This window comes from Talpa europaea (genome assembly GCF_964194135.1).
Source record: "Talpa europaea genome assembly, chromosome: 3".
NCBI classification, from domain to species: Eukaryota; Metazoa; Chordata; class Mammalia; order Eulipotyphla; family Talpidae; genus Talpa; species Talpa europaea.
The window spans coordinates 79,674,675-79,690,937 of record NC_140069.1 but is presented as its reverse complement, the minus strand read 5'-3'; the positions used below and the strand labels follow the sequence as shown (position 1 = coordinate 79,690,937).

At 38.6% G+C, this 16,263-nt stretch overlaps 1 protein-coding gene across 1 annotated transcript in view; it reads left to right on the top strand.

Moving 5' to 3' along the window:
• Positions 1 to 464: 464 nt before the first annotated feature.
• CYP51A1 (cytochrome P450 family 51 subfamily A member 1) overlaps positions 465 to 16,263 on the top strand; it is a gene marked incomplete at both ends in the record, with an annotated part of 30,461 nt that continues 14,662 nt past the window's right edge. The window contains 5 exons of the mRNA XM_084230918.1: positions 465 to 638; positions 3,227 to 3,325; positions 10,757 to 10,933; positions 12,094 to 12,220; positions 13,996 to 14,170. Coding sequence (XP_084087044.1) covers positions 465 to 638; positions 3,227 to 3,325; positions 10,757 to 10,933; positions 12,094 to 12,220; positions 13,996 to 14,170 — 752 coding nt within the window. The remainder of the gene's footprint in view (positions 639 to 3,226; positions 3,326 to 10,756; positions 10,934 to 12,093; positions 12,221 to 13,995; positions 14,171 to 16,263) is intronic.

The window sequence follows — 16,263 nt, the reverse complement described above, 5'->3', positions numbered from 1 at the left end:
CCGCCGTCGCCGCGCCGCCGGGACCCGCGACCCGAGATCCCTCCGCCCGGCACCGGAGCACCGTGTCCCGACGCCCCACACCGAGGGCGCACAGACTAAGGGGCCCGCTGTTCCCTAGTCACGACTCCTCTTAGGCGCACAATCTCTGCGTCTCCGCGCCATTCGTCTCATCCGTGCCTTAAGCGTAGACAGTTTATTCAACGCTCCCGGCGTAAGAAGACGTCGGCGTTAAGGAGTCCCGTTGTGGGCGTGGCTACATCAAGCCACGCCCACGCCTGTGACGCGCCAGGTGGTGCGCTCGGGAGCGGGCAGTGGTGGGAGGGGCCGGGCTTAGGGGTAGACCTGGGGGCCGGGGCCGCCTCGCCCGCCCATCCGTCGGCTCTTCTTCCTCGGTCGACTCGGGGGAGCGGCGGCGACCTCGGCCTCCAGCGTCTCCAGCGCGGTGAAGAGGCTGCGGCGGCGGGATGGTGTTTCTGGGGCTACTGCAGGCGGGCGGGTTGGTGCTGGGGCAGGCGATGGAGCAGGTCACCGGCGGCAGCGTCCTGTCCACGCTGCTGATCGCCTGCGCCTTCACGCTCAGCCTGGTCTACCTGTTCCGCCTGGCCGCCCACCGCCTGGCCCCGCTGCCGGCCGGCGCGGTACGCGCACCCCCGGGGGTCTGCGGGGGGTGGCGGGGGGCTCGGCGACCTGGGCGGCGGTAGAGCCGGGGCGGGTGCGCGGCGGGGAGGGCGGTGTTGTAGGGTCGGGGGCGTGGTAGCGGGGAGTGACCCCATCCCTGGCTCTGCTTCCTGGGGCGCTGGCGGGCCCCTTGCTGCCTTGCTCTTGCGGGCCGTGGTGTTGGGGGCGTTGCTGATGGTGACCCACTGTCTGGTTCTGGGTGAGTCGTGTTGGTCGTACCACTGGGTCCTGACTGTGCCCGGACTGGAGGCCTTGTTGGCGGGGTCTTTGTCAGCTGCTGTTCTGGGGACTGGCGTTTCGGTGGCTGCCCTTGTGTGGGTCTGTGTCCTGAAGCTGTAGCATTGCCCTAATGGCGATTCATCAGTTCTAAGGGGAATGTGTTTCGTTTGGTAGAGCAGGAGCGAACTAGGGGAGGTTGTGGGGACTTGCCCACGATGCTCATACTACAACTTTTCGAATTTAGTGGCTTTGTTGAATATTAGCTTCATACTACCCAAATGTATTTGATAAATGGGCCCTTAACCAGCCAACACCAGGTGATTTTTAAAACTACCCTGGAATGCTCAGTAGAATATGCAAACTATGGAATATACAAACTATTGAGCAAGGATTTATACAGTGGAATATACAAACTGTTGACCAAGAATATACGACGGAATATACAAACTATTGATGAAGCTAGAATAATTTTTGTTTGACCCATAACAGACATGAAGTAGTTATTTCTCTTACACATGGGATTTCTGAGAAAATGTTTGTTTTTGCAAAGACAAAGGTAGCTTTAATATTTTAAGGCAATTGTGTTATCTGAAGAATCAGTCTGTTTTGTTCCTTACTATATGAGACCAGCAATGATCTAAGGAATTCTAGTCCCTTTTTTATCACTGTAAGCTTGATTTTGTAATCTGCAAGTCTCTCTTTGGGACATATAAAGTACCTTTTATAGTGAGTGCTAAAGAGTTCCTAAAAGTGCTCATGTGTTCGCTCCTTAACATCAGTGAGGATAGTTCATTTGCAGTGAGAGAAGACTGAGGTGTGTTTTATGTATTGATATTTGTGGCTTCTTAGACATTTCCCTTACTTCTATACCTCATGTTACTGTTTGTCTGTTTCTATACCTTCTTTTGCTAAGATTCTGGGACTGAAATTGTCAGAGTAGTGATGGTAAACAAACTGTGGTTTGATTTTCCTGATTTTTTGCTACTAATGGTCAGGAAAGTTGCCTTGAATGACTAATATTCTATTCTGGGTGCTATTCAGCATTGATAATTGTAATGCCTTTGTATTTTTTTAGTCATTTATCTTACCATATTTTGAATTTCTATTCTTTTTTTCAATCAAGAATACTTTTTTTAATATTTTATGTATTTTTACATCATTTTCATTTTTGCACAAAAATTTTGCATTTTCATCTTGATTATATTCCCCATATAATTCCCACCCCCCCTTTTTTGACTCTAATCCCTTCTGCCCTCCCCCCTACCCATAGTGTGTCTCTGGTTTATAGTTGCTTGTTGAATTTAATTTTTACTTTATTATAATTAGTCTTTTTCCTGGTCCCTTATTTAGGTTTTCTAAATTCCTCCTATGAGTGAGACTATCTGGTATTTTTCTTTTTCTTTTTGGCTTATTTCACTAAGCATGATCCCTTCCAGCTCCATCCATATTGCTGCAAATTGCATGAGTTTATTTTTTGATTGTGTATATGTATCACATTTTCTTGATCCAGTCATCTATTTTTGGGCATTTGGATTGTTTCCACAGCTTAGCTATTGTAAATAATGCTACTACAAACATAGGGTAGCAGGTGCTCTTTTGAATTAATGTTTCTGTGTCCTTTGGGTAAATATCAAGGAGTGGAAATGCTGGGTCAAATGGAAGCTCCATCTTTAGCAGGTTGAGGAATCTCCACACAGCTTTCCATAGTGGTTGGACCAGTTTGCATTCCCACTAGCAGTGCAGGAGAGTTCCTTTTTCTCTGCAACCTCACCAACATTTGTTGTAGCTAGTTTTTTTAATATGTGCCATTCTCACTGTTGTAAGATGGTATCTCATTGTAGTTTTGATTTGCATTTCCCTGATTACAAGTAAATTTCTATTTTAACTATGACTACTCTCCTGAAGTATTTGCAGTTTGCTTAGTTTTGATAATTTTTATTTGTTTGTTTAAAGATTTACTTATTTATACATACAAGAATTGGGGTACAGGCAGAGTTGTGGGAGGTGAGAGGATTCACCAAAGACAGGGTGGGGAACAGAACAGGCGGATTGACTGAAATACACTGCTGAGGGGAGCAGTGGGAGAGTCAGGAGAGGTCTGCTGCACCATGTGGGTAGCTCCCTGGCCAGGGGATCAAACTCTTGCTGCAGTGGCTGCGGCTAGCTTCACAGGTTGTGTCTTAACACCTTGCACCACCAGGGAAGCCCGATAAATAATTTTTAGGTCCTTTTTAGTATTAAAGGTAAATTTCATTTGTTTGGTCATGAAACTAACCTGGGTTTCTCTCAAAATGAAATGTGAACTGAAAGTTTTTGTTTTCTTTTGCAGAAAAATCCACCATACATTTTCTCTCCGATTCCATTCCTTGGACATGCTATAGCATTTGGGAAAAGTCCAGTTGAATTCCTAGAAAATGCATATGAGAAGGTAAATCTTTTAAATGATTAGAGGAAAAGAAGCTAGGGCTTTTAAATTTTTAAGTGGGAAAACATTGTAAATATATTAGTTCATGTTTATCCGAAGTATAGAAAGCAGGAAAAAAGTGGAACTTCTCTGGTTAAAGTTGGGGGAGCCTTAGAGAGCCTCTTCTCCCACATCCTGGAATGATCTCTGAGGCACCGTTGAGGAAACCTGGAGTTCTGGCAACTAATCATAGTTAAAATTGATATTAATTGACCTTTCTTTTTCTTTATCATGCCATCTGTGGAATTCCTTATCCTCTGTCATGTGTTCTGTGTCTTCAGTTCAACTTGGATGAGCCACACACCATAGCCACTAAGATCTTTGCTCTTCTCTCCAACAAGCATTCTTGTACCAGTTCAGCCATATATTCCACAGTTCCCCACTTTGGGATGGTCACTCTTAACTACTTCACCTTCACTTTATGAATTTACTCACCCTATTCTTTTAAAATATTTATTTATTTTTAATTAGGTAATATTTGGATACCCCCATCAGGTGTAATCAACATAGTAGTATGCCCATTACCAGTCTATTTTTTTTTAAAGATTTCTTTTTTATTTATTTATGCATAGAAGAACTGGGGTATAGGCCAGAGGTGTGGGGAGTGAGAGGGTTCACCAAAGAGAGAGTGGGGAGCAGAACAGGCAGATCTGTTGACATACACTGCTGAGGGGAGCAGAGGGTGAGCCAGGAGAGGTCTATATGTGGTTCAGCTCCCTGGCCGGGCATCGAACTTGTGCTGCAGTGGCTGGTGATAGTTTGATAGTGCTGAGACTGAATCCCTTGTGCCACGAGGGAGGCCCTTTCAGTCTTGTTCTTAAATCACATCTACTACTCCAAGTTCTTGGGTGAACTACTTCCATTTTAATCATTTTTTTACCTCATTACAGATTCTAATTCATTGTCCATTTACTTTCTCCTGATCTATTGTTGGGTTGGGAATGCACCAGCGTGTCCCCTGGGACAAGCTGGGGGAGGAGTCGTGGAGCAGGTTTGCAAGGCAAGACTGCTGCTCAGTGAGCAACCCTCTTGTTATGATTGATTATGTGACAGTGGCAGGAGGAGCAGGGTCCAGGGGAGACAAAGGGTAATCAAGTTTATGGGGAAGAGGAGGGGACCTGTTGGCCAAGGTATACAGGGAGGACTTCCTGTGCAGGTACTTGATGTAATTTCTGAGGTACTCCTAGACCACCTCAGACCATGGCCACACAATCAGTCAGTGGCTACCTTGGTGTGCCCTGCTGCCTCATGATGTGGGCCATTGTCTTAAGGCAGTCATGCAGGAGTGCCTTATCCAATTCTTTCCCCCATATACATGTGCATAGAGAGGCCATACACAAACAGGTACAGAGGCCCCAAGTGGTAGAGGGGCCACAGTCTGTCAGCTTTCTTGCTTTACTTTGTTTCTTTTTTCACTTTGGGACAGTGAGTCATTATTACAGTTAGACTTTTGCGAAAACCTAAAATTTCTTTGCCCCTGGATCTTTTCATTGCACTTACCTGGTAAAACTGCATGCTTGCACCAGGCCAACCCCTTTCCTAATTTCATTAGTGCCCACCTGCAATGACAACACTTTGAACAATGCTCAGCATTCCTGTTATGTTTCACCACAATGACTAATGCATACCTTTACTTTTCTAAACTGGTGACTCTTCCTACCTCTTTATCCAAACAGATGACTAATCTCTTTAGAGATTATAAACCATCCTTGGGAACTCTGTTGTATTGACAATTTCAAACATACAGACTTATTTCCAGCTATGTAATCCTGTTTCCTATTACACTAATGATTATGACACTTTGTGTGAGTACTGAGTGCTTTACATAGATTATCTCATTGAAAAACACAAAAACCCCTTGTATCCATTTTATAGATGACAAAACTGAGAAATAGAGAAGTTACATGATTTGTTCTTTGGCTCACTATTAGCTCGTAGCCATGCTTGGACTTATGTATGGTTTGATTTCCAGATCATTGCTTTAAATAATAATGAGGATGATGATAAAAGAAAATGTTTACATATGGTCAAATCACTTTCCTTATATGTTCTTTAATATGTATATACTATATATAACATATATACTGTATATAAATGCTGTACATATAAAATTTCTGACATAGGTAATTTAATTTTAATAACAGTTCTATGAAGTAGGTACTGTTTTTATTGACATTTTTATGGACGAGGAGAGTCACAGAAAGTTAGAACCAAGGTCACACAGCTAATAGATGGAAGAGCTGGGATTTGAACCCAGGTATTTGGCTCCAGAATCTGGTTGTCTAGCACCCTATTTACTGTCACTTTGATTTACCATAGATATAACAATCCATTTTTGGTCTCAGGGACCTTATACTATTATTTCTTCTCTCAATGTATGGTTGAGTTCTCTTTCAACTAGATCTTCCCTGTTTTCTCAGCGATGTTCTTAAATATTGTCCATTTAAAAAAGACCAAAACTTCACTTGACTGCTCAGTCTTCTCTTATGATCTTCCCATTCTGTACTTAATATCTCTTGTTTCTACATCTCCTGTTTATTTTTTAGTTCACTCTAGTCTGTCTTTCATCCCCTTCAATGAACTGCATGTCTCAATCCAGTGAACTTGACTTCTCAGCTGTATTCAGCACTGATGGCCATTCCTCAGTATATGTATTTCTCTCATACTCTCCTATTTCTTTTTTTTTCCTTATAACTTATTTATTTTTTAAATTTTTAAAATTTTTTATATCATTGTTCATTTTTAAACAATATTTGCTTTCCTCCACCCCCTCAGGTTTAGTCCCCACAAATCATTTCCAACAAAAGGTTGTAGCTATAATTTTAGCAACTATTTTCTAGCATCCTATTAACTAGGATATAGAATAACTTACTTAATTGGAACTTAAACAGAGAAACATTTGTTCATAGTTTGTTCAAAAATTTTCATTTGAAATTGACCAAACTAGAAAATTGAGCAGTAGAATTATTTTTTTGTATATATTTGAAAATGAATCAAGTGTATTCTCCCCTTAAATTAAAAATTAATGAAATACTCTTTTCACTTCTATGATAAAAGATACTGAAAAGATTTTTAAAAAATCAATTTTGTGATTTTTATTTGGTAATGCAATTCATTTATTGTATTATAGGTATTTCTAATAGATTTTCATTTTTAGGGAAAATGTAAGTTTTGTCACTTCTTGAGTTACGAACATCTACTTTATAAATACCTGTGCAGAGTAATAACCATCTTTTGCTGGGTTCCAGAAAAGAAATGAACAAATTTAATATTATTTCTAAAATTAGATTGCAAGTTCCATGCAAGAAACTTAAAAATAAAATTTTGATGCATTCCTTTTCTGTTTTGGCAATAGAAAAATAACAATCTCTTTATTTACTTCAGTTATATGTAGAGAATGATGGAGTATAGAATCAAAGATTATTATCTCCTGGGTTTGTAACTAGACTATTTAAGTAGGATGTGACATCGCTCATCCCTTTCCCTGGTGATCTTTAAATAGCTTATTGCAAATAAAAAGATTGTGACATCAGAAGACAACTGACTGCATTCCTCCTTTTGTTTTCTCTACTTCTCAAAGTATGGGCTGACACAAGAGGTAAAGCTAAAAAACTGCCAGCACCCAGATATTGGATATTCATTTGAAAATATCCCATAGATTTTTAAACTCCAAAAATGAGAAATTGTTTCAGTTAACTCCAACTTCGGTTTCAGAAGTTGGAGAAATTATACAAGCTTATGCTTATTATGATAGATACAATATAGTAAAAAGCTATAATATTAACAGTTAAAATATTAAAAGAATCTTTTATTTGGTGGTGTAATTCTGATACTAATGATATATATAAATATCTAGAGAGAGAGAGAGAGAGAGAGCACATAGCTTTTAAAGTTTCAGATTTTGGGTAACTGAGTGCTTTTTCATTTCTGACCTATTTTGTTAGTGCTCTCTTAATGACATTGTAAATTGTAAGAATCATCTAAAACCTGTGCTCGAAATTTATCTTTTTAACAAGAAAAGGTGAGAAAACATTAGTTTGTTTAAAAATAATTAACTGCTTCTTAAAGTTCCTTCCAATCAACAGAAGATACTGAATTACAATTAGGTGTTTGTAACAATACTGAATAATATCTTAAGCATATTTGTGTTATTTTTTGTATAAGTTTGTAAATATTTAATTCCAACCAAGCTTTTTTCTTTTATTTGTTTTTTACATCATTGTTCATTTTAAAACTATTTGCTTCCCCCCATACACCTCAGGTGTAGTCCCCATAGAATTTCCTTCACTAGTGCACCCTTGCACCATCACCTCAGTCCCCTGTGCTCCTCCCTGCCTCCCTCTGATCCCTCTCCCTCCTCCTCCCCTGCAGAATGTCTCTGGTTTATAATTGTCTGTTTTTGCTTTGTTGTGTTTTGTGCTGTTATTATTTTTTTTCACTGATGTCTTATTTGGTTCCCCTATATTCCTCCTGTAAGTGAAATCATCCGATGTTTTTCTTTTTCCTTCTGACTTACTTCACTAAGCATAATTCCTTCTAACTCCATCCATGTTGCTGCCAATGGCATGAGTTTTATCTTTTTTGATTGCTGAATAATATTCCATTGTGTGTGTGTGTGTGTGTGTGTGTATATATATACACACACACACAATGGAATATTATATATATATATATATATATACACAATGGAATATATATATATATATATACACACACACACACCACATCTTCTTGATCCAGTCATCTGTTTTTGGACATTTGGGTTGTTTCCAGGTTTTACCTATTGTAAGTAGTGCTACAATAAACATAGGGGTACAGGTGTTTTTTTGAATCAGTGTTTCTGTGTCCTTTGGGTAGATCCCTAGTAGTGGAATTACCGGGTCATATGGTAGCTCCATTTTTAGTAGACTGAGGAACCTCCAGACAGCTTTCCATAGTGGTTGGACCAGTCTGCACTCCCACCAGCAATGTAGGAGTCTTACACTCCTATTTCTTTGACTGTTTCTTCTCTCACTCATTTGTGGGCTCATGCCTGAACATTTACTGTTAGGGTTCTCTTAGGTTTGGGCCTATGGCTTTATTCTTTCCTAGGCAATCTTTTCCTGATTCAATTACCAGCCATATGTAGATGACACCAAAATTAATGTTTCTAGCTCAGGTTTTTCTCTGAGTTTTGGAGCTGGTTATCTAACTTTTCTTAAATGATTCTTTTTCAGTTGTTCCTACCAACATTTCTAATGTTTAATCCTAGAATTTTTTTTTTCCTCTCCAATCCTAGTTGTTTTATTCTCTTCTCACCATTGTTTATCCGGTTTTGCAGGCCCAGGATTAGTCCATGCCCAGTCTGCAGATTCTCTCTTCTTCTTTTTCTTTCTTTTTTTTTAATCCAAAGTCCTTTGGCCTTTTATTTATTTATTTTTTAAAAGATTTATTTGTTTATACAAGCACTGGGGTAAAGGCCAGAGGCAAAGGAGGGTGAGAGAATCCACCAGAGACAGAGCAAGGAACAGAACAGGCAGAATGACCGAAATACACTGCTGAGGGGAGCAGCGGGCAAGATAGGAGAGATCTGTCATGCCATGTGGGAATCTCCCCAGGCCAGGCAGGAATTGAACCAGCGGACAGCTTCACAGCACAGCACTGAACCCGCTGCACCACCAGGGAGGTCTTGCAGATTCTCTTTTCTAATTAATTTGGTGTCAGTCAACTTCTGTGACTATTGCCCCATCATTACTTTGTACCAAGTGTGCATTATCAGGTTTCTGCAAAAGGCTCTGCCTGGTCCTCTGGTATCCTTTATGCTCTTTACCCTTGCTCCACTTCATACAGCAGCTAGAGGGATCTTCCTTTTAAAATATGCATAGATCAGGGCCTCCCTGGTGGCACAAGGGGTTAAGCACCACCCTGTGAAGCAATCTGCGGCCTCTGCAGGACGAGTTCCATCCCTGGCCAGCCAGAGAGCAAACTACATGGCAAGGCAGACCTCTCCTGTCTTGCTTGCTGCTCCCCTCAGCAGTATATTTCAGTCAGTCTGCCTGTTTCTGTTCCCCACTCTGTCTCTGGTGAGTCCTCTCAACCCCTGCATCTCTGGCCTGTACTCAAGCTCTTGTATGCATAAATAAATAAATCTTAAAAAAAATAAAATATGCAGAGATCAGCATATCTTTTCCAGGCAGTTTAAAATCCCCCATGACTTTCCATTGCTTGCAAGGAGGAAGTTTCCTGAATATGGCTTATGATGGACCAGCTGAGTTAAGCAGAATCTGAGGGAGGATGGTAGGATATTAAGGAAAGACCAGAGTCAGAAGTGTTAGTGAAAGCTGGCAGAATGACCGACAGGTGGACTGTCACAGAGCAGAAGAGCATATATATTTATACAATCTTGAGCAAGGGGGAGGGCAGGGAAAGTTCTTGGAGGTATTGGGAAGTGCCAGCTGTTGCAACAATATCAGGAAGCTGCATGCCTTTGCTGAGCTCAGGTTCTAGCTTGAAGTGGGAAGACAGCCTCTATCTATGCCTCGTGACCCAGGGACTGTTGCCATATCAGGTCATTCGGCGGGGGCGGTGTGGCCCAGGACTATTGCCCCACACCCCTGGCTCCCAACAATGAGGCTCTGTATGATCTAGACCCTTCTAGCTCTAGGTCCCGCCAGACTCAGCCTCTCCCAGTTGGCATGTTTGTGCATGCTTGGCCATCATCCTTCAGGTCTCACCTTAGTCGTTTTCCTCTCTTAGATCTTTTTTTAGTTGCTTATCAGAGAATTGCTTTCCTTAGTGTAACTGTCTCATTTATAATTTTACCTTTCTTAATGTGGTTATTTGATTAAGTTGTATCTTTTCTGATAGACTGATCTTTATTAGTCAGTGACAGTATTTTTTGTGCCTGAATGTATTCCCAGAGCCTAGTTTTCAATAAAAATAATCAGAAACTGCAATGTAAAACATTTAACATCTAATCAGATTAAGATAAAATCATTTAGTGTTGGTGAGAGTGTGGTAAACTGAAATTTCAGTGAAATACTGGCATCTTCACACAGTAAGAACCATAGTAAATGCCATATACTTTATGCAAAGGGAAAAATATATATTCTTAGATACTCACTGCAAAATTATCTATTATAAGAAACTGTCACATTATATGTCCACAATGAAAAAAAGATAATTAACTTTATAGTCTGAAAGAAAATGCTTTTAATGTAAACAGTGAGGAAAAGAATGAAAAGTCTTACTTATGCTCTATTTGCAACTGCGTGAACATAAATTTGGGGAAGAATTACATTAATTCTTACAAATGTTTTCATTTATTAACCATGTATTGTTTTATGATTTCAGAAATGAGTATAATAGTGCTACTTATTTTTTTGTAACTTCATGATGGTATTTTTCTCTCTTTAGTATGGACCTGTATTTAGTTTTACCATGGTGGGCAAGACGTTTACTTACCTTGTGGGAAGTGATGCGGCTGCACTGTTTTTCAATAGTAAAAATGAGGACCTGAACGCAGAAGATGTCTATGGTCGTCTGACAACACCTGTATTTGGGAAGGGAGTTGCATATGATGTGCCTAATCCAGTAGGTGACCACTATTATCTTGAAGAAAGACAAAGCTCTACTTTTATAATTATTAATGTTAGCAGGTTATAATATTATACATTTAAAATACAAAAACAATTTATTCCTTGGTTCAAAAACCAGAAGAATGGTGAGACATTAAACAGGAGAACAACTATGGGTGATGAAGAGTGGTGATGTGCTACGTTGTTGCCTTGAGCTAAGCAATTTTGAGGAGACTCTTACCAAGAAATAGAATCTTAGCATATTGTGATTTGATTGAGTAAATAATAAGAAACACCTATTATTTCATCAGGAGGACCTGTCTTCTAATGCCTACTTAAAATTCTAACATTTGAGTTAAAGATTTTATGTGATTAGACATATGTGATTTCCTCCTCTTTCCCCCAAATCAAATATTAAAGTGGCTCTGAGTAATATAGATAATTAGACCATTTGTTTTGTGTGGGTTTTGGATATGAACATTACCCAGTTGTTAGTATAGCACTTAAAAGTTGATTTCAAGTGTTTTTTCTGGGGTTGGAGAGGAATGGCAAGTGAGGCTAAAAGCAAGAGCTCTAGCAAATCCCTCTTCTCAGGTATATCTAATAATTTTGTCACACAGATTTTTAAAATAGAAAATGCCCCAAAAAGTTAAAACCATTAGTTATCTTAATGATGAATTAACTTTATTTAGATTACATTATATTCTAATTAAACTTAGTGGAAGATAGTGTCAGTGAAGAATGATAATTGGGAATAGAATGAGAGAATATGTGAAGGGAGGGTGAAAATATAGAAACATAATGGACTTTTAGGAAATTATGTTTTGTTGAAACAACACAACAGGAAAAGGGAGTCCTAGAGTCAAGAGCAGGGAAAGGGTCTATAAGAAGGAAGGCAGGAGGTGGGATTTCTAGACTTTGATTTGTCTAGAGCCCCCATAACAGTTGTCTTCTACATGTTTCTTCACATAGATGCATAAATTCTCTTAAGTTTCCTATAGCAAAAAAAAAAAAAAAGTTTCCTATAGCTGTTGTAGTTTAAAAAATCTTTTTACCATTTTTCTTTCAATTTTTCAGAAGGTGGTTTTCTTTGCGTAGGAACAGCTATGTTATCCCAAATGGAACTTGTGATAAAATAAAATTGTTTTAATACTGTATACCCTTAATTTTTTGAAGGTTTTCTTGGAGCAGAAGAAAATGTTAAAAAGTGGGCTTAACATAGCCCACTTTAAACAACACGTTTCTATAATTGAGAAAGAAACCAAGGCATACTGTCAAAGTTGGGGAGAAAGTGGAGAAAAAAGTAAGCAAGACATTTTGGTTTTGTGTTTGTCCTAATATTTCTACTTTTCTTTCATGAGAAATATAAGAATATATTTGTGCATATGAAAAACCTACAACATATGTAAAGTCATCTTAGATTTAGTGAAAGTATCATGTGATGAATACCATGGAGTTAAGAAGACCTGTGAGGAAGTGCCCATTGCTGCTCACTTAGAAAATCCCTAAAATGGGTTATTTAACATGCATATTATTCAGCTCATTATACAAATAATGGAAAAATTACACGGGGTTGAATGTTGAAATAAACTTGAATGTATAACTTTTTGCATAAAATTAATTTTTGAACCCCAGTGGGTAAGAAATTTCTAAGCAACTTGATTATATATGTAATAACTTATTTATCTAATGTGTAAAAATTATTTATTCCATGGAAAAAGGGTAAAATTTAAAGACATAATCTTATCAAAATTTTATTTTTACTAACAAATTCCAGTAGAAATCTTCAAAAATGTAGTATATGCTTTCTTTTTCTTTTTTTTTTTTTTTAAAGATTGATTTATTTATGCAAGAACTAGGGTACAGGCCAGAGGTACGGGGAGGGTGAGAGAATTCACCAGAGATAGGTCAGGGAGCAGAACAGGCAGACAGACTGAAACAGACTGCTGAGGGGAGCAGCGGGCGAGGCTGGAGGGGTCTGCTGTGCCATGTGGGTTTCTCCCTGGCCAGCCAGGAATCAAACTGGCACTGCAGAGGCTGCAGACGGCTTTAAAGCACTGGGTTCAACCTGCTGCACCACTGGGGAGGCCCAGTATATGCTTTCTTATAGAGCGAGAGTATAGTGAATGTGACTTGACCTTCTTTGCATAATTTTGTGAATCCAGTCTTTATACTGGACGGCAGGAGATGTTGTCTTAAGAGGCAATTGTCTTAAGAGCCATTACAGCAGTAATACTGTGTAAGTCACCACATTCTGTATGTGATCTTCAGTTTTCATAAAAGATCCAGAAACTTGATTTTTATTTTGAATATGCTTAGTGTTGATGTAATAACTTTTTAACCATACAAGAAGCAAACCTATAAACATAATTGTCAACTTAATAAATAAAAATGAGACGTAATAATGGCATCAAAAACAAAGTAATATTTGCTGAACTCTTTATTGGCAAATCTAATTGGAAAGCCAAATAATTGGAAGTTCATTTGGTGAATGAGAAATTAAAGGATGGATCATTGATTGGAAAATTTTTGTGACTTAGTTATCAAAATGTGCTTACATCTGGTTCCATTGTTGGGATATACCACGTGGTGATTAGTTACATTCCTTTATATATAAGACTTTAATTTTTAGTCCTGACCATCCCACTTTTGACCTGGGAAATAATCCAGTCAGTCTTTGAACTATTCCTTGGGAGGCACTTCATTATCATTCTCTCATGCACTGAAGCTTTTTGCTGCTTTTGTTACACTGCAGCCTGGAATTCAGATAATCACATTCATTTTTATTCATCTTATGTTTTTATGATGAAGGGTTTATATGAGAAAGGTTTAGAGATATTTTTGTGGCATCTGTTTTGGTTATGCAAAGGGTTGGGTACTTCACTTGGGGTCTTGACTCTTTGTTCTGCATAGTAGAGTAGCCACATATCTGACTAGGTTTTTTTTATGGTATGAGTAGAATCTAGTTTGAGGTTTTTTTTTCTCAGTTTTGTATCGCTCTACCTTTATATCTTTAAAAAAACAGTATTGCAAAAGAATTTTTGGGAATAGTAATGGAAATGATCTTTTTCCACCTAGATTTGCTTGAAGCACTTTCTGAGCTCATAATTTTAACTGCTAGTCATTGTTTACATGGAAAGGAAATCAGAAGTCAACTCAATGAGAAGATGGCACAACTGTATGCAGATTTGGATGGAGGTTTTAGCCATGCAGCTTGGCTGTTGCCAGGTTGGCTCCCTTTACCTAGTTTCAGGTATGGATAAAGAAACTATGCTTGGTTATTTAACCTTCTGTAATTATTGTAGTGTTGGTATGCTTTGCATCTTTGCATTAACAAAGATAAAACTTTTTTTTTTAATTTAAATTTTATTTTTATATTCCCCATACAATTACAACCCCATTATTGTGACCCCAATCCCTCCTTTCCCCACCCCCCCAACCCCCCATAGAGTGTCTCTGGTTCATAGTTGTTTGTTGATTTTGATATTTTCTTTCTTATAGTTATTCTTTTTCCTGGTCCCTTATTTAAGTTTTCGGGCATTTGGGTTGTTTCAAAAGCTGAGCTATTGTAAATTGTGCTGCTATAAACATAGGGGTGCAGGTGCTCTTTGGAATGGATGTTTCTGTGTCCTTTGGGTAGATACCTAGGAGTGGAATTGCTGGATCATATGGAAGCTCTATGTTTAGTAGGTCAAGAAATCTCCACACAGCTCTCCATAGTGGTTGGACCAGTTTGCACTCCCACCAGCAGTGTAGGAGAGTTCCTTTTTCTCCACAACCTTGCCAACATTTGTTGTTGCTAGTTTTTTTAATATGTGCCATTCTCACTGGTGTCAGGGTATCTCATTGGAGTTCTGGTTTGCATTTCCCTGATTACAAGTGATGTTGGACATTTTTTCATATGCCTGTTGGCCATTTGCATTTCCTCTTCAGAGAAGTTTCTTTTTAGCTCTTCTACCCATTTTTTGACTGGATTATTTTCTTTGTTTTTGTTGAGTCTCATCAGCTCTTTGTAGATTTTTGTGATCAGTCCTTTATCATTAGTGTTGTGTGCAAAAATGTTCTCCCAGTCGGTGGGGTTTCTCTTTGTTTTTGTTTTTGTCTCTTTTGCTGTGCAGAAGCTCTTTAATTTGATGTAGTCCCAGCTGTTTATCTTTGCCTTCACTATCACTGCTTTGGGTGATGTGTCTGTAAAGATGTCTTTGATGTGAATATCACGTAGTGTTTCGCCTATATTTCCTTCTATGTATTTTATGGTTTCAGGTCTTATGTCTAGTTCTTTAATCCATTTTGAGTTGGATTTTGTGCACGTTGTGAGTTAGTAGTCAGGCTTCATTCTTTTGCATGTAGCGGCCCAGTTTTCCCGGCACCATTTATTGAACAAACTTTCTTTGCTCCAATGCATATTCTTTGCTCCTTTGTCATAGATTAGTTGACCATAAATCTGTGGGTTTATTTCTGGATTTTCAATTCGATTCCATTGGTCTGTGTGTCTGTTCGTGTTCCAATACCATGCAGTTTTGATGATTATGGCTTTGTGGTATAGTTTGAAGTCTGGGAGTATGATGCCTCCATTCCCTTCTTTTTTTTTTAGGAGAGCTTTGGCTATTCGGGGTTTTTGGTGATTCTATATGAATTTCATCAATAATTGTTCTATTTTGAAGAATGACATAGAAATTTTGATTGGAATAGCATTGAATCTGTATATTGCTTTTGGTAGGATGGCCATTTTAATAATGTTTATTCTTCCAAACCATGAGCAGGGGATGTCTCTCCATTTCTTTGTGTCTTCTTCTATTTCTTTTAACAGTGTTTTATAGTTTTCTTTGTATAGGTCCTTTACCTCTTTTGTTAGATTTATTCCCAAGTATTTGATTATTTTTATTTTGATAATAAAAGGGATGGTTTTTTTGATTTCTTCTTCCAATTTATTGTTTCTGTATAGGAAGGCTACTGACTTTTGCGTGTTGATTTTGTATCCTACCACTTTACTGAACTGATTGATTAGTTGAATTAATTTTTCTGTGGAGTTTTTGGGGTTCTTTATGTATATTATCATATCATCTGCAAATAGTGATAGTTTGACTTCTTCTTTTCCTATTTGGATTTCTTGTATGTCTTTCTCTTGTCTTATTGTTCTGGCTAGGACTTCTAGTATTATATTGAAAAGCAGTGGTGAAAGTGGACATCCTTGTCTTGTTACAGATCTTAATGGAAATGCTTTCAGCTTTTCACCATTGAGAATGATACTGGCTGTTGGCTTGTCATATATGGCCTTTATGATGTTGAGGTTTGTTCCTTGTATCCCAAGAATTTCAAGGGCTTTTATCACGAATGGGTGTTGCA